Source organism: Bolinopsis microptera, chromosome 3, assembly GCF_026151205.1.
Source record: "Bolinopsis microptera isolate Bmic1 chromosome 3, MBARI_Bmic_1.0, whole genome shotgun sequence".
NCBI classification, from domain to species: domain Eukaryota; kingdom Metazoa; phylum Ctenophora; class Tentaculata; order Lobata; family Bolinopsidae; genus Bolinopsis; species Bolinopsis microptera.
Genome location: NC_087074.1, coordinates 15,060,641 through 15,083,856, shown reverse-complemented (window position 1 = coordinate 15,083,856; position 23,216 = coordinate 15,060,641). Strand labels below are relative to the sequence as shown.

The following is a 23,216-nucleotide window of genomic DNA, read 5'->3' as shown; positions in this document are numbered from 1 at the left end:
CCAGATCTGTTATCTATCTTCGGGTGCTTTATCTACAGTGCCCGAAGGTTTTCTTTGTATTGAAATATTTCCTTGTGTTTCAGATTGCAAAGTGATGTGAGTCGTGTGAAGAGTGATCAGCGTGACAAACGTGCGGTTCCACCGACTAAAAACATGAAAAGTAGTGTACTGGGGAAAGTGTGATGAGTGTCGTGTATAGAAACAGAATACGTCTGTTCTGCAACCCAATCAGTTATGGTTGTGAGCTCAAGACCACAATTTTCTTCGTTCAGATCTTGTGTGTGTGACCAGCGAATGATCAGTTTTTGTTTTAAACGTGCCGTGAGCTCGGAGTCTATGTCACTCTAATATCGAGTTATTGTTAGGAGTAGGATCGAGTCTCATGAAGGCAAAGCTTAATTGAACTCAATTAAAATGATCAGACCAAGATGTTTGAAAATAATACTGCCTGTCTGCCTCATGCATTCCTTAGAATTTCCAGTCTGAAACAGTAATTGACTCAGTGAGAAGTATGCTGAAAAATAAGCTGTAGGAGCAAAGATGTCACATTACCTTGGCTCATTAAAGAGATCCGGATACTGTGTGATATTGAGTTTAGATATTTATACTTAGAGGGCAAAATTTAATATAAGTTGTTAGATATTTTTATTTTCACTTAACGAATAAATTAATGTTTTAGGAAAGACGTTAGACAAGTAAGCCGGCAGCGACCTTGACTTTGAGTCAATTATTGATAGCTAAAGTTCTAAGCCTTTTTAGAATTTCAAGGGATTTCGCTATTATTGATCTGCGCCGTCTTTGATACGTATAAAGTAAGTGAATGTATGAAATTACATGACAGTTAATTTCATCTTGTTTGTATAAAACAGTTTTGTCCTTTTGTCATCGAACTTTCCTCCATGAGAAAATAACAAGTATGATAATTTCATGCTGAAGAAATATTTATAAATACCTCTTTTATTATTATCACGTAGCTTGGCTAGTATAATAGGAAGTGAGTATAATGTGCAAGTGCATCAGTTATTAAAACAACAAGCCGACGTGAAGAATATAAACAAACAATGTTTATCAAGAGCCTAACGTATCGCAGTAAGGTGGTGTTTACCTGCTCCAGAGTTCAGAGTTACAAGGTTTGTTAATTTCAGGTAACACTTCAGTTCTCTCCTGTCTGAGTCTCTTTTGGACTGTTCCGGACATCAGAGCCAATGTTCGCTGATCTGTTGTCCCTCCAAGCATAGGGGACATATTTCCAAGTTTTATACGTTAATTTAGTATTTATAGGCTGCTAGTAAAATGCTGTTGTATGATCGCAGTTGCTAATCTTAGACCGAATCATGTGAAATTGAAAGTTTAAAAAGATTAAAACTTTTAACACGCTACGTGGCCTGTTTTAGTTAAAGTTTCATCCGAAGTTTAAGTGAAATCAAGTTGCAAAAATGTAAGCAGTAGACACTTGCTTTAGATCCGTAGATCATTTGTAGTAATTAAGGTCACGAACAACGGAAACGAGAGTAATATCGGAGGTTACAAGATAATAAACTATAAAACAACACAATTAATAATTCGGCAAACAAATACTACTACTCTAATAATAATTAATAATTCGGCAAACAAATAATCCTACTCCCACTTAAACCAGACTTATATCGCCTAAAAACGTCCACAAATCAAATGCCCCTATTATCACGTATCACTATCATATCAGGCTCAACCATCGTTGAACGTCACTAATTAATGCTTACTCTAAGTATAATCTAGTCGATCTATATCAACCCTTGTTGATTCTCACGTGTATAATCACAATTAGAATTTAGTCGCCCTGAATCAACCCTCGTCAATTCTCACATGTATTATATTATCCCTACTAAAATCTAATCGACCCAAATCAACCCTCGTTGATTTGGACCGCCCTTAAATCTGACGTTACCTAATCTTACAGCCAAATGGGCGCTCATCGACATACCATCACCATAGACCTCATCCGTGCTCTCCAGGACCTAACCCTAACAGGTCCTGGTCCCTCCGCTCTACCCAGCTACAGGTACAACTACAAAGATGGCGGGATGAGTTACGAGACTTTCAGACAAAGCAGGTTTTGTGAGTAATCAGTAACCGGACTTATGTGGTGAACACCATCGGAGGTAGCATTCCAGGACCAGCCATCCAGGACCAGCCATTCCATATGTTAAGAGGGGGGACAAACTGTCCGTGACCGTTACCAACGGACTCACCGACAGTGGTCTGTCCATTTACTGGCACGGGCAGGACAGGAGAGGTCATCAAGTCTACGATGGAGTCTTCGGTATTGCACAGTGTGCCATAGGTCCTGGAGAATCATACGTGTACCAGTTTACAGTAGACGAGCACCCTGGTACAAACTGGTACTACACCCATCACGAGGTGAACCCATCTGGCCAGGACTTCATCCAGGGTCCTCTCAAAGCATCGGTTCCGAATCATCAATGGAGGGTCACAATTTCCTTACTTCTTCAGCATTGACGGATACAAGCTGACTGTAGTCGCTTCAGACGGGTCTCCGGTTGAACCCTACGAAACTGATGTGGTACATATCCTTGTCGCAGAAAGATATGATATATTGGTAAACTTCAACATTACAACTGGAACATATAATGTTCGATTAGAGCCATGAAACTTTCAGAGCACCAGGACAAAGGAATACTGTGTGCCCTAAGGATTAGGAGAAATGATTCCTTTTGACACTGATCTGCCACAACAAAAAAGACAAAAACATGAAAGAATACATGCAGAAATCAAGCATACTCAACTGTGAATGGTTTGAGCCACCCTTCGATTACAACTGCAGAGTGCAGCCCAGTAACGGATCTTGTTCCAATAGTTGAAATCGGTCACGATCGTACTTCGAAATAGAGCCTTCGACAACCACCCCATGCATCTGCAATCTGCATGGCCATCACTCGAGTTCTTGAGATTGCCCTGAGAGACAGTGCTACAGTGCTACCTGTGGTGATGATAACATTTGCCCACTTCTTAACCTGGACACAGCTTTCTCCGAATCAATAGAAGACTTGGTGAGGAGACCAAGACAAGGTGTCCTTAAGGATACCGTCGTGATGCCTGCAGGTGGAGCGGTGGCAGTGATAATAAACACTGATAATCCTGGAGTCTGGTTCTTCCATTACCAAATTCATATTCTGTATTCACCTGCACGAGGGAATGGGTTTAGCTTTAAACGAACAGGACTACATGTTTTCCCAAGACAGCGAGACGGTTCCTCAAGATTATCCCTCGTGTGACACTACTGGGAGGTTGTAGTCACTAAGAGATGCTATTTGTGAGGGCGAAGAAGAGATAGAGGGGAGAAGGTGGCATTGAGGTACGGCAAAACCTGGCTTTGTCATGCTGTCGGAAATCGGGGGTTATGACTGAGTGTGTCCTGTATCACCAACTTTGCTGGTACCAGATGCGGTCAAGTTTCCAGTTGCTTTATTTTTCTATGCATCACGAATCAATGAAAATAGATCATATAATCGCAAAAATATCAAGCAGTTTAGATTTCTGTTGATTTAGACTCAACGACTGTATTTCAGCGTTGCATATGATTTATAAAGACATATTTAATTTGCACTTTTTAATTTAAGCTTTCAGCGAATTAGTATTTAAAGCTTTAACATTGTACTACACGACAGTTGTTGTTCTTTAATAACACTTTTAACCAGCCCAATTAATGCCGATGCATTCATTACTGTTCGGGAGGACCGAGGAAAATTTGCCATTAGTCAAGCTGTTTTAAACTTTTTCATTGATAGTGAGGAAGTCGTAACATACCTTACGATTTTTTTCCGAAAACCGCCACATTTCGTACCCAAATTAAATGATGTTATTTGAGGATTTTTTCATTTTCTTGTTTTACAAAAATGATACCTATTATTTGAAAAAATTGAATACAAAGATCTTCTTTGATCAGCTGTTTCATCTTGTAAACAATTTCTCCGGAGTCTTAGAAAGTTAGCCTCAACTTAACTTATCAATCTCCAGAGGATATAGGAGACCGACAGTGTTCATCGTTATCTTCCACTACTCCAGAAATTTTACCGCCGTAGCCAATAAAGTAGTGACAGACCTCATGCTTATTTCTAATGGAACGTGTCCAAAATCATTTTTAAAGCAACTCATGATCGAATACTAGTGTTGATTAATTGATTGATGAATTGTATTCGTAACTTACTACATTGATAAGTTAATAATAAATCGATTAAGTCATAATTAAGGAAAATACGTGAAAAATAATTTGGGGAAAATAATGATGGTGACCTAAATTTTGGTAATCCGAAAATGTGGTGTTTTAACAAAAAAAACCACCGACTTTCGTACCATTTAATTCAGCTCAGATTTATCGGAGACCAAGTTTATAGTCAGTTAACTATGGATGCTTCATGGATGGATATTATATAGTCAATAGAATCGGAAGTGAAACCTCGGTCGTCCATGTGCAAGCAATGCAGCAATTTCATTTGACTAGTCATGAATGATGAATCTATTTATGATTCACTTATATTGAGTTATGTAATATGTTTGTTTGCTGCTAGTCACGAATCAATTATGTACGTGAGCATTTCTTGGAAAATCATAGTCACCGATCTGTCCTATGGTTAGCTCAAAATATATAACATAGCTTGCGGCTTGGAAAGGCCGGAGCTAGCCAGAGCTTAGCGCGCGGCGCGTAAATGTTGCACTAACAGCTGAACCTTCAAATTTAAAATATTTTCACATAATATTGTTAACGCGCCCTGCGTAATTTTACAGTTACCAGAAGGACTTCAGAAGGACTTTCGACAAATCTGTTCCAAATAAAAAGTTCGAAAATCGAGTGTTTTAGTGAATAACTTAGACTATATTTTTGATTTTCTCAAGATCTGACTGTTAGATTTTATTTAAACTTTCCAGATAGTTAGATGGCTATATGACAGATAATGTGTGAGAGTTTGGGAGAATGCCAAAATGGAGATATCACTTCAAACACAAGAAAATATCCCAATCGTTTTAAACAATTACAATACAATTTTCTCCCAGATCCTAGCATCCGATTTCCTTCAAACTTTCCAGATAGTGAGATAAGTATGAAACTGACATTATATACAAGTTAAGGTAAATTTCCATGTTCCAAATTTGAGATATCACTTCAAACACAAGAAAATATCTCCAAATGAATGGTTTGCAGTGGTACCAAGGCATATATCTCGAGATCTGAATATACGATTTTCTTTAAACTTTTCATATAAAGCACATAGAAATTCGCCCAACCTTGCACAAATTATTCGTCTTATAACCATATGCATATAATGATATAACTATCTGGAAAGTTTACGAAAATTCTATCTGTCAGTTCTCGAGATAATCGACTTGTATCATGGTACAGTTTGGTACAGAAAGTCCAACTCGAAAGTTACAGAAGCTAGCCAGTTCTTTAAAATCGCGAGTCTTCTGGAAAGTCTGACAATGATGCACTTAGATTGAACCTGAACAGGCCACCTGTCCACCAGGACTAGATTTACCAGTTTTCCTAATAAAATATTAATATCATCACCAATATTCACGGTCGAGTGCGACCCTTGTTATGTGCTGGTATACACAAAATGGGTCACACAAACAGGGGGTTGTAATCAGGCACTATTTTCCCACATACTTGCTCTTAAACTAGAACTCTACCGGAACTGTCAGTGCAGTAGTGGTTGGAACACAGCCAGTTATTTTCAAACATGACCATACCATTTTCGGCAGTATCCAGATAGCCCGACCCCTGTTCGCGAACAGTTGTTCGCGAATAGTTGATTGGTTACCAGATCATATGACCGCAAATGTTATGAAATTGAATGGTATGTATGGTATATTAGATGCAATTAGTTACGACTAGCATAATTTGCCATTAATTGTAGCGTAGTAAATTGCTGGATCAAACTATTGATCACGGTTCAAATGTGGTCTCTCGGATATGATTAGTTACGAATAGCATTGATTGTAGCGTAGTATATTGCTCAGTGAAATAAATGATTATGATTTAAATGCTGTATATAAGTCTGATTGGCTGCTTGCAAACCCTTGTCCTCTCGGTGGCCCTGAGTTGTTGTCGAATTAGACGAAGCTAAGTTCGGAAAGAGGAAATACAACAAAGGTGGATACAGAGAGGGGATGTGGGTACTTGGTACAGAAACACAGGACAATGCTTCCTCCTCCCTTGTCCGAACAACAAACGTGGAGCAACTACTCTCCTCCCTCTGATCCGGCGGTGGATTCTTCCTGGGTCTATCATCTACACAGACGAGTGGGGAGCTTAAAACACGCTAACAGCGGAGGGGTACACACATGGTAAGTCAACCACACATACATGTTCAGGGATCCCTTAACAGGAATCCACACCAACACGCAGGAAATCCTCTGGTATCACGTCAAGAAGTCGGTGTTAGGGACTAGAGATTTAGTGTCAAGGGGTTAATGTTATTATGCAGTCATATGATCTGGTAACACGAACACCTGTTCGGCGAACAACTGTTCGCGAACAGTTGTTCGCCGAACAGGGGTCGGGCTATCTGGATACTGCCCGATTTTCTTGCGCCAAATCTAAGATATCACTTCTAATTTGATTTAGAGATAATGAAAGTTGGTCCAAACTTGCATAGGCCATAGATAATCGGTCTTATAGCCATTTTACTATCCTGAAAGTTTAAACAGAATCGTACGGTAGGATCTCGAGATAATTGACTTTCGTGAAATATCATTCTGCAGAACGGATGGGACGGATAGTTCAACTCAAAGCTAATTGTTAGAAGCAGTTACCGATTTTTTTGATGAGACTTGCTAGCGCAGTCGTGGCCTGGCTGGCTCAGGTGGGATTGGTAAGACCCCTGCCGAAGGCAAAGCCGACGATTATAAACTCTAGATAGCCCTTATATAAGATTGGTTAAGAAATATGAGTTAATGATCCAAATTTTGCCACAAATGCATGTTTGGCCCCCCCCCCACCGTATGTTTGCATTGACAATTTCAAATTCTTGTTTCATATCACACTCTGAGAGGGAAATGTTTATTATATGAGGAAAAAATAAATATGACTGTTGTTCAGAAAAGTTTGATGTTGAAAAAGTAACATATTTGTTTAATTCATATTTAAACGATACTGAATAATTTACTACACAACATTTTCTGTGAGATTTCTGAGAAACAAAAAAATAGCCTCTGTTGATATAAATAGTTTGATAATTTGGCCGATTAAATGCGAAATTCCGGGACAAACATCTCAGGTGTTTAATACATACATATAATCATTAATCACGTGTGACAAGTCTGTTCTAGACTAATTCAGTAATCCAGCTGATAGTCTCACTAAACTTTCAGTTTTATCGGAAATTTTGGGTTCTTTATATTTCCAATGGTAAAGGAAATAACTTTATTTTTCTGTGTTCTCCTTCGTTCGTACAGGAATTATGGTTCAGCGACTGCAATCTCTTCTTTTCCGTTCATTGGAATTGGAACAACCTTTTAAGAAAATTTTGATTATGTAAAATATTGAAACGTGACGCGAAATTAAAGATTCACTATAGGGAGTGATGAAACGGTTAGAAAATTGTACAATGTCCGTGTACATATATATTATATAACATGTATAAACTTAAATGCTAAATATATAGTGATTAAAATGGATACTAGACAGCTTATAAAGAAATACGACATTTAATGGCCATATTGAGCACCCAGTAAAAATCATTCCCGCCACCGAACCTGTTTCATCTGTGATCTTTGCCGGGATACCAACATCTGAAGTCTGAGTTTGTCTGTGAAGAATATTTTCCGCCACGTGTGTTCCGCTGCTAGCTGCTCGATCTGAGGAATAGGCGGGGTCATTTATTAATCATATCAATCAAACTTCTGGAAACTTCTGGAAACTTCTGGATCTCTCTGAGAAATTATATTTCCGTATAATATAAGTTAGTAAAAAACATTATAAAAATTGTCACATTTCTGGTAATCTGTTAGAAAACGTTTGCCCTGTCAGAGGCCCGGAGTTCTTGCTAATAACTCACAACGTGCGACCGTGCACTGCGACCCCCCACACAGCGACCCCCAACCCGAACAGATTAATACCAACAAGCAGGACACGATTACTTGACTGTCGAAACCAGGCAGAGTAGGGCACTTCATGGTAATTACCAGTTAGTCACGACACTCAGACCACAGTGGGTGGTACACCAGGTAGCTGCAGAACAACAAGCACAGACAATCTTCAGACCGACAAGCAAATGATTGGGTGGTAAACAAACAGCAGGTAGCAGGGTCACGTGATAAAGAAACAGCAGGTTGCTCAGTGCTGTGATGATGTCACAGTCGCGATTGTGGAGTGTTGATACGTGCGATTCACATGTATGATGGACTCAATCGCGATCGGAGGTAGCCATGTCGGGAGGCCTTTGAATATTTTTTGAACACAGCACTCAAAAATCATGTGGCGACAAACCCGCTGCACATAAATAATTTGAAATATCTTAGCAGTTTCAAGAGGCTATTGATTATTTCTGTTCTTAAGCACTCTAAAATTATGTGGCGACATATCCACAGCACATAATTAATTTGAAATATCTTTGCAATTTCAAAGGGTCATTAATTATTTCTGTGCTAAAGCACTCACAAATCGGGTGGCAGACAACTGAACCCAATTGAACCTAGTTCCCACGCAGTTAACAGGCACCCAATCAGCTTAATTGGGTGACCAATCAGCTTAAATCCCAAAACGACAACTGAACCCAGGTCATATCACAACTGCAACCAAATTGGAAATACGACAACTGAACCCAAGGAAATACGACAACTGAACCCAACGATCGGATTTTCAGGTTCTCCTTCTTCGCAGGGGACTGTGGTCATTATCACTATAGGATAGATCATGACCACTGTAATTTAGAGCATTGGAGCCCTGTGCTTACCCCGGTAAAATATTAATAAATACATGCTACATGAAGATTGAAAAGGTCTCCTCCTAGTCGTTGGAGTGGCCTGCATCACACACATCTCTTCTACGGTGTTCCACTCGTTTTACTGTTTTAGAGCTAACTGTTTTGCTGCGTCTCTGTTGATGTTATCGACACCTGTCAGTAACTAGCTTTGAAAGTTAGCCTTGTAGATACAGATCTTGATGGGCGATCTTATAGTTCCACTGTTTCATGTCTTCCAAAGCTGATGGAACGCACCATTAGCACGCTGTATACTTGGCTCAGGTTACTTGAGGAATACATGAGGTAGCCCACAAATCAAGTGGCGACATATCCACAGCACACAAATAATTTGAAATATCTTTGCAATTTCAAGGGGCTATTAATTATTTCTGTGCCGAAGCACTCGCAAATTATGTGGCGACAAATCCATGGCATATAAATAAATTAGAAAATATTTGACTGCAGCGAATTGAATCTAAAGTACCTGCATACACATATTTTGTGATTCCAACTTGATCAACTTTAAATTTAAAAGGACACCGAGCTCTCTGTGGGCATTTGACGGATCAGACATTTTAATTTCTGTCAAAGCAAATCCTGATGAGATTATCTAACACAGACCTCTGGAGTTATTTGTTTGTGATGTTGAAGGAATATGTTCCGCCACAAGTTGTCTGTCAGACAACACCTTCTGAACGCTTTAGAACAGTGCGCCATCGCTATCACGTCCTGAAAATAACGATCTTGGGGAAAAAAAGTTTACTAGATATCGGTAGTTGATCTTATTTCAGATAGTTTCTATTGACTGTCATCGCTGCACTGAATTAAATGGTCACTGCATGGTCACTGAGTAGTCACTGAATAGTAACTAAATAATCACTAATTATAGTCACTGAGTAGTTACTGAATAGTCACTGAATAGTCACTGAATAGTCACTGACAGTATAGTTCTATACAATTCCTACCTCGAGAGAGAGAAAGGAGGCAATCTGAACGAGAAGTTTCTGTGGTAACTTGCTTAAGTAGTCATTGCTTCTGTTACACAGATGTATTACCTGAAGTATATTGACTGATTATAGAGAACAATGATATTTGTAATATTCCACTACAAGGAACCATGGCAACAAAGATGCGTTTTATCACTGCTTGATGATAGTGTATTGTATTTTATTGCAATCTGCAATCTGACGAAAGTCTATGTTAAGGTCTTCATTTTCCTATAATTAATGAAACATAACGATAACTTGATATTAACCCAGAATTTTCCTGTATCGTTATTAATCGGTACACTTACTGAGCTTGGTGTCACAAAACCACGAAGAAAGCTGGGATTGGCCGTAAAAGTTTATTGAAATGAATGTACTTTATGATAATTGATAACATCCTTGAAAAATTACAGTGATTATGCCTCTACTAATTTATAAATTCTTTCCTCATTATATTTACGATAAAATATTGCTAGGCATGGGCAATTAACGAAATATTTCTAGTTATAAATATATATGTAAATTGTACATTATATATACGTATAGTACATGTAAATTGTAAAGTACAATTAATGTTGTATACAATAACATCGAGCAAAAATGAAGTAATCTTTTTAAGGACTTTTTTAATTAAAATTTGGTTGGCTTAAACTTTTAGACGCTTACAGTTACATTTGTAATAGACTGCTATACAGTGTTTTATTTACGAAATGTTCACTGATTTGGATTGTGGAATTCTCGTATTCTCTGAATCTATAAATAGATATAATCATTGATATCGCTGACATTAACATTTAACTCACGAAGATATCTTTCGTTTCGAGATCCCCTTATTTAGCCTAAATTATGGAACTAGATTAGATAACTCTTTGACAACTGGATTATAATATAACACATTAAATCCTTAAAATTTTCTCAGAATTAACAGATGGTATATTATAGATTCAAGTCTTTAAAGTATTCACTGCAGTATGTTGGATAATATCACTGATATTCTGATTTCTACCATGTCATGTACGTGTGTACGTGTGTACGTGTGTACGTGTGTCTGAGACGAAAGCAATTCTCAGCCCATGTTGGCAGTTGAATCTAGATAAACTACGATATCAATATAATATAATATATATGGTAATAAGTTACTCTTAATATATGATAATAACTATGTTATAAATAATCAATATCTCTCTACTAATTAATTAAGAGAAAGGAAGACACATTGTGGGTCAATCCAAAGTAAAACCACATTCATATAGTGTTCTTGGCAGGCATGTGGACTGATATTTATCGGACGTAAATCTAGAGCTCAGGTCTAAGTTGATGTTGTAAGGTTAATGGTAAAAGTGCCTGATCAGGGTTGCAGGCTTCTTACTGGGTAACCAAAAATTGCAGCCTAACTTGTTCCCACAATTCGCAGTATCATCCTCCAACCGAACCATAGAAAAGTACCCAAAGTTGAATAAGGGTGGTTCGAATGTTTTGTCTGAACCTTTGTTTTCCATGGCAATTATAAAGTACAACTTGAGCAGTTTTAAACTAACAATCGAGTAAACAGCTAACAATAAAACAGGGAAAAATTACAATTTTTGGCAACATGGAAAATAACATATGGAAAACACTCAATTCAACAGGAACGAACGTTCATTTTAATTGCTCTAAACTGCAGAACTACTAACCATTAACCAACAATACCTTCATAATAAGGGCAGTTCGAAAGGTTTGTCTATAATCTATGTATTATGTTAGGATGACGATATTTCAGATGAAAAGGAACGAAGTAAGGATGATTTCAAGTTAGGGCTCAAATTCTTTTTATACAGGAGAACATTTTAGCATACGAATTATTAATTAATTAAAAATCACACAAGTAATAATTTTATAACGACTATCAAATCGTTTTTTTCAAAAGATCTAGTGTCAGTTTTGTATCAGCTCGGACGATTCCAGTACCACTTCTCGTGACCCAGCAGACCAACTAGGTCTCTAAGATACGGTTTGAAGAACTCTTCCAGAAGTTCAGTTGTTTCTGGCAGAACGTAAGGAAGCTTGTGCTCATCTAATATCTGGTTACCTGTATCGTGTACCTCAAGAAAACTTCGCAACGTGTCCCCAGCAAATGGTGGTATCTCCAGGAAGTCACACAGATTATTGATGGAAGCAATGGGATCTCTACTGCGTTCCTCCATCTGGAGCACGTACACCTGATCCCGGGGGAACACCTCCATGTAGTCCGCTATATACACGTGGTACATACTTGCGTACAAATGGGTCGCTAGCTGGTGGGTTTCAGTGCTGTAGGTGCAGCCTCTTACTGTGTTATTCTTTAGACAGGTGTTAAACATCTCAACCGCCTCCACCACTAGATTGTGGTATTTCTCCGGAGTTATGGGCCTATCACAGTCATAAACTTGGCGCTGACAGAAAAACTGGTACGCTGATCGCATACGGCTTATAGGATCTCTTAGGGAGAGTATAATCTTAGTTTTAGGATTAAGTTTGGAAATAGTGTCTGCATTTGTGACTGGTGGTTCTTTGTAACCGGGATAAAACTTTTCCCAAAACTCATTATCCCACACGTAGGAAGGGGTTGCGTCCATGGTTATACCGTGATACAGGACATCTGTTCCTTCTATTTCTTTATAGGTTCTCATCAGTCTCTTTGCAATAATTTGACCTCCATAAACATAGCTCATAAGTGATTTCGGTTTATCGAACGGACGACGGTGCATTTTTATAGATCTTCCTCTTCTCTGTCTATCAAAGTAGTGCTCTTCTTTATCTCCATGAGAACTAATCAGTGGGTGTTTTCCGAGTATTTGGTGTAAATCTGTTGTTCCAGATTTTGTGAAACCAGCAATGAAAAAGTAAGGAAGGCAATACAATGTCTCCCGATCCAGTGCTTTACCTTTCCAACAAGGGTTTTTGAACTCTTTCAGGAATTCCTCTTCAGCCGGGAGAAACTTGAACATGTCCTCAGGATTCTCTGTAATCATCTCCCTGTTCAGAATTCTCCCATTAAGATAACAGTAGGTAGCACTACAGTTCATATTATTTATATCCCCAAATACAGACTGTTCTCTCATAACACCCATTTGTATCATCTCTCTGTAAGTGGGCATATTTTCTAAGAATCCAATATTCCGATGTTTTTCAGATATGTTGTTTATTATACTGTTTTTTAATGTTTCATGTGGAATGTCAAGTCTTGTAACTTCATTTTTCTCCGTCAAATTTCCTGAGATCGGAATAAGCGGTTGTTGAGCGTTAAGTTTATACTCGACAGTAGTTTCCCTCAAACTCTCACTCTTATGAAACTCAATGTTATGGTCCTCAGCATTACCTGATTTCCCTATGTCAGCTTGGAGCAAGACTTTTATGATGTAGAAACCAGCAATAACAAAGAGCAAAATATAAAGAACCGTTCTTTTCATCAAATTATTTGTTATCATTTGTTAGATAGGGTAGAGCACATCAAACCTGCAGGGGTTTAATTAGAGTCGAGACCTAACAGCTTGATCATTAATGATGATTATTTCCGTTATGGATCTTTCCAACTTTAAAAATGCTCCGCTATATATATTACATAGACTTTTATCTCGTATTCCAGTATTCCTATCTACCGCCGGAACAAAATTGACGATAAGGAACTATAAAAAAGTGGAATTTCGCCACGTTTATATGATACAGCTTAAAAAAAGTAGATATAGAACAAATTTCAAAACGTGCCACATAGAATAACACTTAACTTTGAATACTCTACGTCGCTACACGCTATGAGGTGTACAACAGTACAACCATTAGGTGTGTTGCTCTTTGAGAGCTCCTTGTTTTCTTTAGTGTGGTAATTACCTAACAGTGGCGTAACGAGGGGCCTGCAGACCCCTCCAATGTGACTAACAGTAACAACTAACACGGTACAAAATTAACTGCTAACTAACCTTATGCCTAACAAATAATTTGAGGACAACATGACACTTCAAAACTTTGAACATAACACGAGGAAATATGGACAGAACTGAACAAGAACAAAAACCACATTCAAAGACTGAGGAATCAGGAGGACTCTGCAACCCAGGAATCAACTACTTAGTGTGGTGATGGTTGCAAAGTCAAAGTAGATAATGATAAAGTTATTATAATTTGCATCCCATCAACAAATTATGACATTGTTTTAAAAGTGTGAAGCTAACATAAATTCGATCAACTGACATTATCTGTCGTAATAACAATTTTTGGGAGTTTTTCTAAAAAACTCAATCACATTCTATTTATAAACAAACATTTAAAAAAAAAATTAAACTTAAAGTGGCTTTTTGGTTATGTGGCTTTTTGATTACCTTACTCGGGAATATTATAGCGGGTTAATTTATGACTGGGAAAATTAATAACCGGGAAAAATATGGCGGAATTTCCCAAAACCCGCCAAATTATCCCGGTCATGTATTTACCGGTGGCCGACCTTTCAAGTTTTTTTTCAGAGGTCAACAAATTTTCAACCGAAATTTCTGTTTTTGTTACTTGTTAAAGAAGTTATTTCAATTTACAGTTACTGATATTACTCAGAAATGGAAAAAAAGACACGTCTAGTATTTAAAGGAAAATAAATCTATAGCAATAATAAGTCAAATCTTCATTAAAGCGTATTCTCATTCTCATTATCGCTAATGTCCCCTCCATTATCATTATTGATATCCCCCTGCTGCTGACCGTCAAACTCGAAGTTGTATTGTTGTCTTAACAAGACTTTCATTTTGTCCGCTAATGGGGCTACTGCTCTGAAGGTCAGCCGGAGCTTAATTTCCTGCCCACCGCTTGGTATTGGGGAACGTCTTGGCTTTGCATCTAGTCTTCAACTGCTCCAGTAATCAATCCACCGTGGACCATGAAATAGTGGCACAGTTTACTCACTTCATGGGCAAGAAAAGTGAGAATCACGGTCCACCCTGAAATCTGATTTCTATAACCAAATTGTGATTTTTATAACGAAATTATGGTAGCAACCGCCAATAAAGTTACAGCCCTCCATCCACTGCTTCAAAAGTCTTCTCTAGCACATATGAGACTTCAGGTAAAATATGATGATCACCACCCCCTTGGAACCCCATAATCTGAGTCGGCGGGTTTTTTTATGACTGGTAAAATTTTTGACTGGGAAAAATATGGCGGAATCTTCCAAAACCCACCACTTTATCCCGGTTATAATAATCCCGAGTAAGGTATGTAGACTGTAGAGTCTACATTTTAACAGAAATTGATCTGTTAATCAGATGATTAGTTGAAGTCCTATATATAATATTCATGGTTCAAACTTGTACACACAGTAGAATTACACTGATGCTTGACTTTCTAACAGACATGTAACAACTGAGTGGGACAACCTTGTTTGATCTAGGAAACAGCTAGTTTGTTGTGATTCAGTCAAGGCTGCACCAACGCCACATAAACATTATGTCCAGTTTAGGAGAATACTTTCAGAGAGGAAATTTAAAAGCTGTTCCTCACATTTGAAGAGACGCCCCACAAAGCTTGCTAGAGCGGTCCACAAGCAGCCTCTGTATATTTATGCCACTTAAAGTATCCTTAAGGGGGCAGGGGGGTCTTTTTAAAATTTTCCTCGAAATTGATTTTATAATTGTTTCTAATAGAGGGGAGTGATATCTATCTGCTGCTTTTAAGGGGGCCGGGGGGGGGGGGGGGGTCTTCATCAAAATTCTCTCGAAATCGACTTTATAGTTGTTTCTGATAGAGGGGAGTGATATCTATCTGCTGTTTTTGGTCCCATAGAAAAATATTGTTCCTAGCCGAAATTATCGCCGGTCAAAGGTCAGCGCTTATGTGTAATTGTACTGCGCAAGCGATTTTCAATCGCACGTTCTGAAAATCGAGTCTAAAAATCTATCTTCTCCTACATTTTTTGAGCAATCACCCTAAAACTTTCAGGATATGTTCTTAGGATCAGTTAGAAGAGAACTCTAGAGCCAGAATTTTGAGATAGGCCTTTAAAGATTTTTAATTCGATTTTGAAAATCTTGGACCTTTATTTTTAGAAGACCCCCCCCCCCCCGGCCCCCTTAATTCTATGGAAAAATATTGTTCCTAGCCAAAGTTATCGCCGGTCAAAGGTCAGCGCTCATGTGTAATTGTATTGCAAAGTAAACTACAGCATATTAGTGTTCAAGACAAGTAATATTGATATTTTCCACTCAATTTTCAGGGATTGGAGGAAAAGCTGAAAGAGTATATTGAATGATCAAAAGAGTGCATCTGGCAACAAGCACATTTGAAATATGACAAATATATTATATGGACTTAATGAGTATTTCAAAACGTACAAGTTTTCCCAAAAAGGTCCCCAAGTGATCAATGTTAATCAATCAAGAACGGTTTCAAAATGAAGTTCATTATTTGAATATGACCTCTGCTGCACAGGGGTGCCATGGTGCAAAGAAACTGCTACTAACTGCTACTAACAGCTACTAACAGCTACTAACTGCTACTAACTGCTGCTAACTAAAGTAGATATAGAACAAATTTCAAAACGTGCCACATAGAATAACACTTAACTTTGAATACTCTACGTCGCTACACGCTATGAGGTGTACAACAGTACAACCATTAGGTGTGTTGCTCTTTGAGAGCTCCTTGTTTTCTTTAGTGTGGTAATTACCTAACAGTGGCGTAACGAGGGGCCTGCAGACCCCTCCAATGTGACTAACAGTAACAACTAACACGGTACAAAAAAAACTACAATTATTACACCACTATAGCCCCCCGCCCCCCGGTTCACTGATACAGGCTTTACTACCATTTAATAAGCAAGAACAAAAGAAAATCGCGATTATTTAGGCCAAAAATGGTTTGTAGGGTAATGACTTGCTAGTTGGTTTGTGTGTACGACTTAAAGGTGGCGGCATGTTGCCAGCATTGTGGTATCCTTTGTATAAGTTTTTCACTATCACTATATTCGTAGAAATATTTCCTTTTAATTACCCTCAAAAGTTTTCGTCCATATTGTGTTCGAAAAGGTATGTTATAAAGTTATGATATAGATTAATTGTCTTAACAATTGATCAATGTTCTCGTTGTTCCAAATCTCACTTACAAAATTAACTGCTAACTAACCTTATGCCTAACAAATAATTTGAGGACAACATGACACTTCAAAACTTTGAACATAACACGAGGAAATATGGACAGAACTGAACAAGAACAAAAACCACATTCAAAGACTGAGGAATCAGGAGGACTCTGCAACCCAGGAATCAACTACTTAGCTATCGTCGCTCAATAATCGGTTTGGTATCGACGTTACATACTTTGATTTTCCGACTTTAAAGCCGACGTAAGAAACCAGGGAATTAATTTTACTTTCCTAAAATTAAATCGTTGATTTTATTTCTAAATCACTCTTTAAACATTTCAAACTTTTCAAACATTCCAGTACATTGTGCAGAAAGTTGGAGAACACACTTGCAGGTACCACCCGTATTCACACTCAGAATTGAGTTTAGTCATTTTCCGATACGAGATTGGGGACGGGTTCTATAAACAAACAAACAAACACGCCACTTTATCAACATCCTGGTCATTAATAAAGTGTGTATTTAACTTGAAACCTGCAATTTACAGATAAAATTTAATTAAGCTTTAACTTTTAAGTAGCTAGATTTAAGACTCTTTATTTGATCCATTACCGACAAGTTCTATATAACTGTATATATATATATATATAACAATATATAACTGACCTGGTCCTTGAGATCGGAACCAAAAGTTCGCTCTATCTCCCCCATCAATCTCTCATCATCCTCCACGTCCTCCCGAGCTATAGCCCACTCTCCAGGATAAACCACTGCTGAGCGACGCAGGGATATCTTCCACCATCTTAGAAATACTTGGAATCAGTATTAGCGGTGTTATTTAAATTAGAATCTTGATGATACTTCAAACTTAATTAGACAAGCTTACGATATATTTTCTTGTACATACTAGAAGCAGATAAGTAATTGCAGTTATGCTAGAAGTGTTTCAATGATTTTGACAGTTAATGAAAGTACACGGCAAAAGTTTGTGAAAATAACTATTTAACTATGTTACATTTCTTTGTCATATGCAAAAACAGCTACACAAGAATGTATAAGATTTTAACTGCTCTGCAATAAGCAGAGCATGAGCATGATGTGTGACGTAATAACCAGAAAGTGTGACGTAATAACCACAAAGTATGACAAAATAACCACCTCCAGATCACACCCTCCGTAGTCACAAGCAGCTGACAGTAGTCTTTACTCGGTGCTAGAGCCTGACCTGTCTTCTCCATCAACATCCAGGCATTGGCTATAAACCTCCTTCTTCTCTGTTCTTGTTTACGTTGATCAGCTGTGAGCTCCATGTTTTAGCCTTCACATAAAATAGTGTGGTGATGGTTGCAAAGTCAAAGTAGATAATGATAAAGTTATTATAATTTGCATCCCATCAACAAATTATGACATTGTTTTAAAAGTGTGAAGCTAACATAAATTCGATCAACTGACATTATCTGTCGTAATAAAAATTTTTGGGAGTTTTTCTAAAAAACTCAATCACATTCTATTTATAAACAAACATTTTTTTAATTAAACTTAAAGTGGCTTTTTGGTTATGTGGCTTTTTGATTATGTAGACTGTAGAGTCTACATTTTAACAGAAATTGATCTGTTAATCAGATGATTAGTTGAAGTCCTATATATAATATTCATGGTTCAAACTTGTACACACAGTAGAATTACACTGATGCTTGACTTTCTAACAGACATGTAACAACTGAGTGGGACAACCTTGTTTGATCTAGGAAACAGCTAGTTTGTTGTGATTCAGTCAAGGCTGCACCAACGCCACATAAACATTATGTCCAGTTTAAGAGAATACTTTCAGAGAGGAAATTTAAAAGCTGTTCCTCACATTTGAAGAGACGCCCCACAAAGCTTGCTAGAGCGGTCCACAAGCAGCCTCTGTATATTTATGCCACTTAAAGTATCCTTAAGGGGGCAGGGGGGTCTTTTTAAAATTTTCCTCGAAATTGATTTTATAATTGTTTCTAATAGAGGGGAGTGATATCTATCTGCTGCTTTTAAGGGGGCCGGGGGGGGGGGGGGGGTCTTCATCAAAATTCTCTCGAAATCGACTTTATAGTTGTTTCTGATAGAGGGGAGTGATATCTATCTGCTGTTTTTGGTCCCATAGAAAAATATTTTTCCTAGCCGAAATTATCGCCGGTCAAAGGTCAGCGCTTATGTGTGTACGCTGTTTAATATCCGTCCTGATTCGAGCATTTCTTTAAGTCCAAATAACACATTTTAATATGATCGTAAATTATTGTAAAGACCTTGAAACTTACAGCCCATTTACTACGGAACCTCCCACGGATTCTGTACCCTTATTTTAAGCTGTTTAGATTTAAGTTCTTGATATTCCGAGCATTCCAAGTGGTTAGTTTTGAATGGTCTTGACTGGTATTTTGATTGAGCCAGTCGGCTCATCTCCAGGTTTCACGATAAGGTGATAATTAACAAAGTTTTAGAATTATTTACAGGTTAATGATCCAAGCCTGCAGGAATTTAAATCAGACTTTCACGTGCGCTTATTTTAGAATTTTTAAAGTAATAAGATCGTGTGAAGAAATATGTTACTGTGGAGATTCGCACGGAGACAAGTTTATGCTGTTCGAGTTTTGTGTATTTGCAACGTGATTTATAAGACGAGTTTTCCCTTTGAAAGATAAGGAGGTTATCCCTTTGAAAGAGAAGGACGTAAGAATGTTTTGCAATATTGTTGTAGCATATGATTTATAAGACGAGTTTTCCCTTTGAAAGATAAGGAGGTTATCCCTTTGAAAGAGAAGGACGTAAGAATGTTTTGCAATATTGTTTTAGTAGCAACGAGATTTACGAAGACAATTATAACACTTTTAAGAACGAGATCAGATAAATTGATTTGAATTTTGCACGGAATTCAGAGACATTGATAATGATATTGTTACGATTCAGACACGTGAATGACGTCATGAATGCGATAAGGAATTATTTATAAGGTCGTATTTTCATCCAATAAGTGGCTTTGGGCTCTTAACTTTTAGGCTTCAGACCCTTAGGTCTTAGGGCTTGGTTATAGGTTCTTGTCTTTTGAGCTCTGGGTTCTTGTTTCTTGGGCCTTGACTCTTAAGTCCCAATGTTTGACGTTTTTAATTTTGTAAGTTCCAGTACTGAGGGTACAGAATCCTATACTGTGACTCATTTTGTGACAAGTAGTATTTATACTTTACTCCACTTCGCTTTACATTAGTTTACGAACTTGTCTCAATTGTCCCCCCCTCTATCTCGAAAATAAAGAAAAGCTAAAGACACCTCTGACCTCGCCTAAAACTCTCAACTTTAACTCCTTCTACCAAATTACCCCCTAAGCGCACAATTTGGTGGAGAACCCGGGCACTGAGTTGTACGCTGCAGTCTATTGGAACTCAGCCAACCGATCCCAAACGAGGTTATAATTTACTACATTAGTCATGGGAGATCCACTTGCTACATTAGAGTTGAAGACGACTTGGTCCTAATGTGGAAACTTCTTAGCCTCTCCATTACAGATTTCACAAAATTCAAGAATTGACACAGTCCTGGAACCCTTGAACCCTCGAAGATCTTCAAAGTCCTAGCCTCTTGGACCTACCTGGTACAACACCTGGAAACGAATAAGCAGACTGTGTGCCATTTTGACACAATAAAGCTTATCCATACAAATTAACGCAAAGCTGAAACTCCTAGTCAACACTAGATAACAATACCTTACAAGCACAACCCGATGAAACTAACATGCCTAAGTTGATGAAGCTAAGTTAGGATCCACATCTAACATTCTAACCAATTAGTTTCGTCCACCTGAAGGATTATGACTTTTACTTACAGAAATGTCAAGGACTGATATCTTATGGTGATAAAATCAACAAATGTGATTGTTCATCTGGTCGGGTCCCAGCTAAGAGTAGTGGTTCATTGCAAGGAGTTGCTGCTTTTGCTGATGAACCCGCAGCAAATACTCTAGCTGTGATCTACCTCCCAGAGACCCCATTCTAGCATCACGATGACCCTTGTCAGTTGTTACGTTGATCGCTACTTGCTAGCTTTAGTTGATAATAAGCGAAGTATAGACTTGTCGAATTGATTCGAGCACTCTAGAGATATCAATTAGAAGAACCTTGATATGCAAAGGAACCGGCAATGCTACTGAAAAGATCACCAATGACGATGAGAACCACAAGATATCTGATCCGATGGACGAAACTGAAAGGACGAAACTGATGTTCGGCACTGTTATGGAAATGGAAGCACCAACCAGCGAACCCATGAATGAAAACAATGCCCCGGACCTCTCAGAGACTGAACAACTTAGGTACAACCCCAGACCAAAAAAGGATATTTTTCGCTCTTCAAAGGTTAGCCCAAGCTTTAATTTGCATTGTTCGCTCCATCGTTTCTCAAGTCTACTCTGGCCAAAACTGGTCCTGTCTCCCTTTCCACATGAAATTTTGAAAGATTCTGAAAGACACTGAAAGACACCGAAAGTTACTGAAAGACACATATTACGACGGAAAGAACTATGAATGCCTATCTGGCTGGTTAACTCTACCAAGTAGTGATTCATTGACGAGGAGTTGCTACCATTAGTTGATGAGTCCATGTAGTAAATACTTGGAAGATTTGATCTACCTGTTGGTATAAGTAGTTTTGCAACGGCTGAAACTTTTAACTGTTTCGAACTTGATTACAAAGGTTGCACTTGATACCCATAAATAGTTAGACATTCCGATAGAAATGCTGATTTGAAAGTAAGAAAACGGGTCTAATGAATGTTGCTGAGTGCAAAAGTTCAAGCCGAAGCTGACATTAAATCATTCCTGAAAGATCCTCCAGCCCACTCCTCAGTTCGACAACAGAGGATAACTCACTGGTCGAACATGGACATGATCCAAAAGAATTGATCTCATATTGCAAATTATAGTTGCAGAATCACAATTTATGTAACAGGAACCCTACAGAAGGTATAACGATACCACTCTGGAAACTACCCTCTCACTACTTCTTCTTCACTCTATAACAACCCCCAGCAAGTTTTAGACAAGCTGTTCCTCGAAAAAAGTCACGGAAAAGACATCGGACAAGCTTGGAAGATTGAAACAAAGCTAACGAATAACTCTGCAGATTTCAGCCGCGAATTAAAGACACAGTATTTGATATATGAACTTGAAGCTCACTGCCTAATGCAGTTATGAATAAACATTGCCTCCTTAACTAAATAGATATTACATTGTAACTTTTCGTGATTATAAACCCGATAAATATGACATGTTATAATTATATTATCATCGATGATCGTAAGCCTTAAATAACGCAGCATGTGATTTAGACTTTAAGGATTCATAGAAACACTGCATGTAATATGATATGAGATCTGTTAGCTGTATCTTAACTGAAAGACTGTACAGAGACAATCAATCTTAGCATTTTTTAAGAGGGAAGTGTTGTACGCTGTTTAATATCCGTCCTGATTCGAGCATTTCTTTAAGTCCAAATAACACATTTTAATATGATCGTAAATTATTGTAAAGACCTTGAAACTTACAGCCCATTTACTACGGAACCTCCCACGGATTCTGTACCCTTATTTTAAGCTGTTTAGATTTAAGTTCTTGATATTCCGAGCATTCCAAGTGGTTAGTTTTGAATGGTCTTGACTGGTATTTTGATTGAGCCAGTCGGCTCATCTCCAGGTTTCACGATAAGGTGATAATTAACAAAGTTTTAGAATTATTTACAGGTTAATGATCCAAGCCTGCAGGAATTTAAATCAGACTTTCACGTGCGCTTATTTTAGAATTTTTAAAGTAATAAGATCGTGTGAAGAAATATGTTACTGTGGAGATTCGCACGGAGACAAGTTTATGCTGTTCGAGTTTTGTGTATTTGCAACGTGATTTATAAGACGAGTTTTCCCTTTGAAAGATAAGGAGGTTATCCCTTTGAAAGAGAAGGACGTAAGAATGTTTTGCAATATTGTTGTAGCATATGATTTATAAGACGAGTTTTCCCTTTGAAAGATAAGGAGGTTATCCCTTTGAAAGAGAAGGACGTAAGAATGTTTTGCAATATTGTTTTAGTAGCAACGAGATTTACGAAGACAATTATAACACTTTTAAGAACGAGATCAGATAAATTGATTTCAATTTTGCACGGAATTCAGA

At 37.9% G+C, this 23,216-nt stretch overlaps 3 protein-coding genes across 9 annotated transcripts in view; 1 reads left to right on the top strand and 2 right to left on the bottom strand.

Annotated features, from left to right (window-relative positions):
• LOC134812986 (myosin light chain kinase, smooth muscle-like) overlaps positions 1–866 on the top strand; it is a 47,841-nt gene extending 46,975 nt beyond the window's left edge. For 4 of the 7 annotated variants that reach the window (XM_063820622.1, XM_063820623.1, XM_063820625.1 and 1 more), the window contains one exon: positions 84–189. In XM_063820622.1, the coding sequence (XP_063676692.1) occupies positions 84–100 (17 nt within the window). In that variant the 3' untranslated portion in view covers positions 101–189. Of the gene's footprint in view, positions 1–83 lie in introns of all 7 variants that reach the window. The other 3 variants (XM_063820628.1, XM_063820629.1, XM_063820627.1) reach the window with 1 other exon arrangement.
• Positions 867–7,096: 6,230 nt separating this feature from the next.
• LOC134812488 (F-box only protein 36-like) lies at positions 7,097–18,348 on the bottom strand. Its single transcript, XM_063819938.1, has 6 exons — positions 18,187–18,348; positions 17,695–17,830; positions 9,929–10,018; positions 9,585–9,692; positions 7,756–7,857; positions 7,097–7,512 (listed from the first exon to the last, which is right to left on the bottom strand). The coding sequence occupies exons 1-6, from the start codon at positions 18,336–18,338 to the stop codon at positions 7,459–7,461; spliced, it is 642 nt and encodes a 213-aa protein (XP_063676008.1). The 5' UTR covers positions 18,339–18,348; the 3' UTR covers positions 7,097–7,458.
• On the bottom strand, positions 11,744–13,419 carry LOC134812487 (carbohydrate sulfotransferase 15-like). The gene has a single exon (XM_063819937.1). The coding sequence runs from the start codon at positions 13,393–13,395 to the stop codon at positions 11,875–11,877; it is 1,521 nt and encodes a 506-aa protein (XP_063676007.1). The 5' UTR covers positions 13,396–13,419; the 3' UTR covers positions 11,744–11,874.
• Positions 18,349–23,216: the final 4,868 nt, after the last annotated feature.

Bases quoted from the DNA above. Each gene is read 5' to 3' on its own strand.
- LOC134812488 (XM_063819938.1), bottom strand. From the start codon at position 18,338: ATGGAGCTCACAGCTGATCAACGTAAACAAGAACAGAGAAGAAGGAGG. The intron at 9,693-9,928 runs GTAGGAATTGTA...CGTTATTTTCAG, and splicing joins CCTCCTTTCTCTCTCTCGAG to GACGTGATAGCGATGGCGCA. The intron at 7,513-7,755 runs GTTCGGTGGCGG...TTTTCTTAAAAG, and splicing joins AAAGATCACAGATGAAACAG to GTTGTTCCAATTCCAATGAA.
- LOC134812487 (XM_063819937.1), bottom strand. From the start codon at position 13,395: ATGATAACAAATAATTTGATGAAAAGAACGGTTCTTTATATTTTGCTC.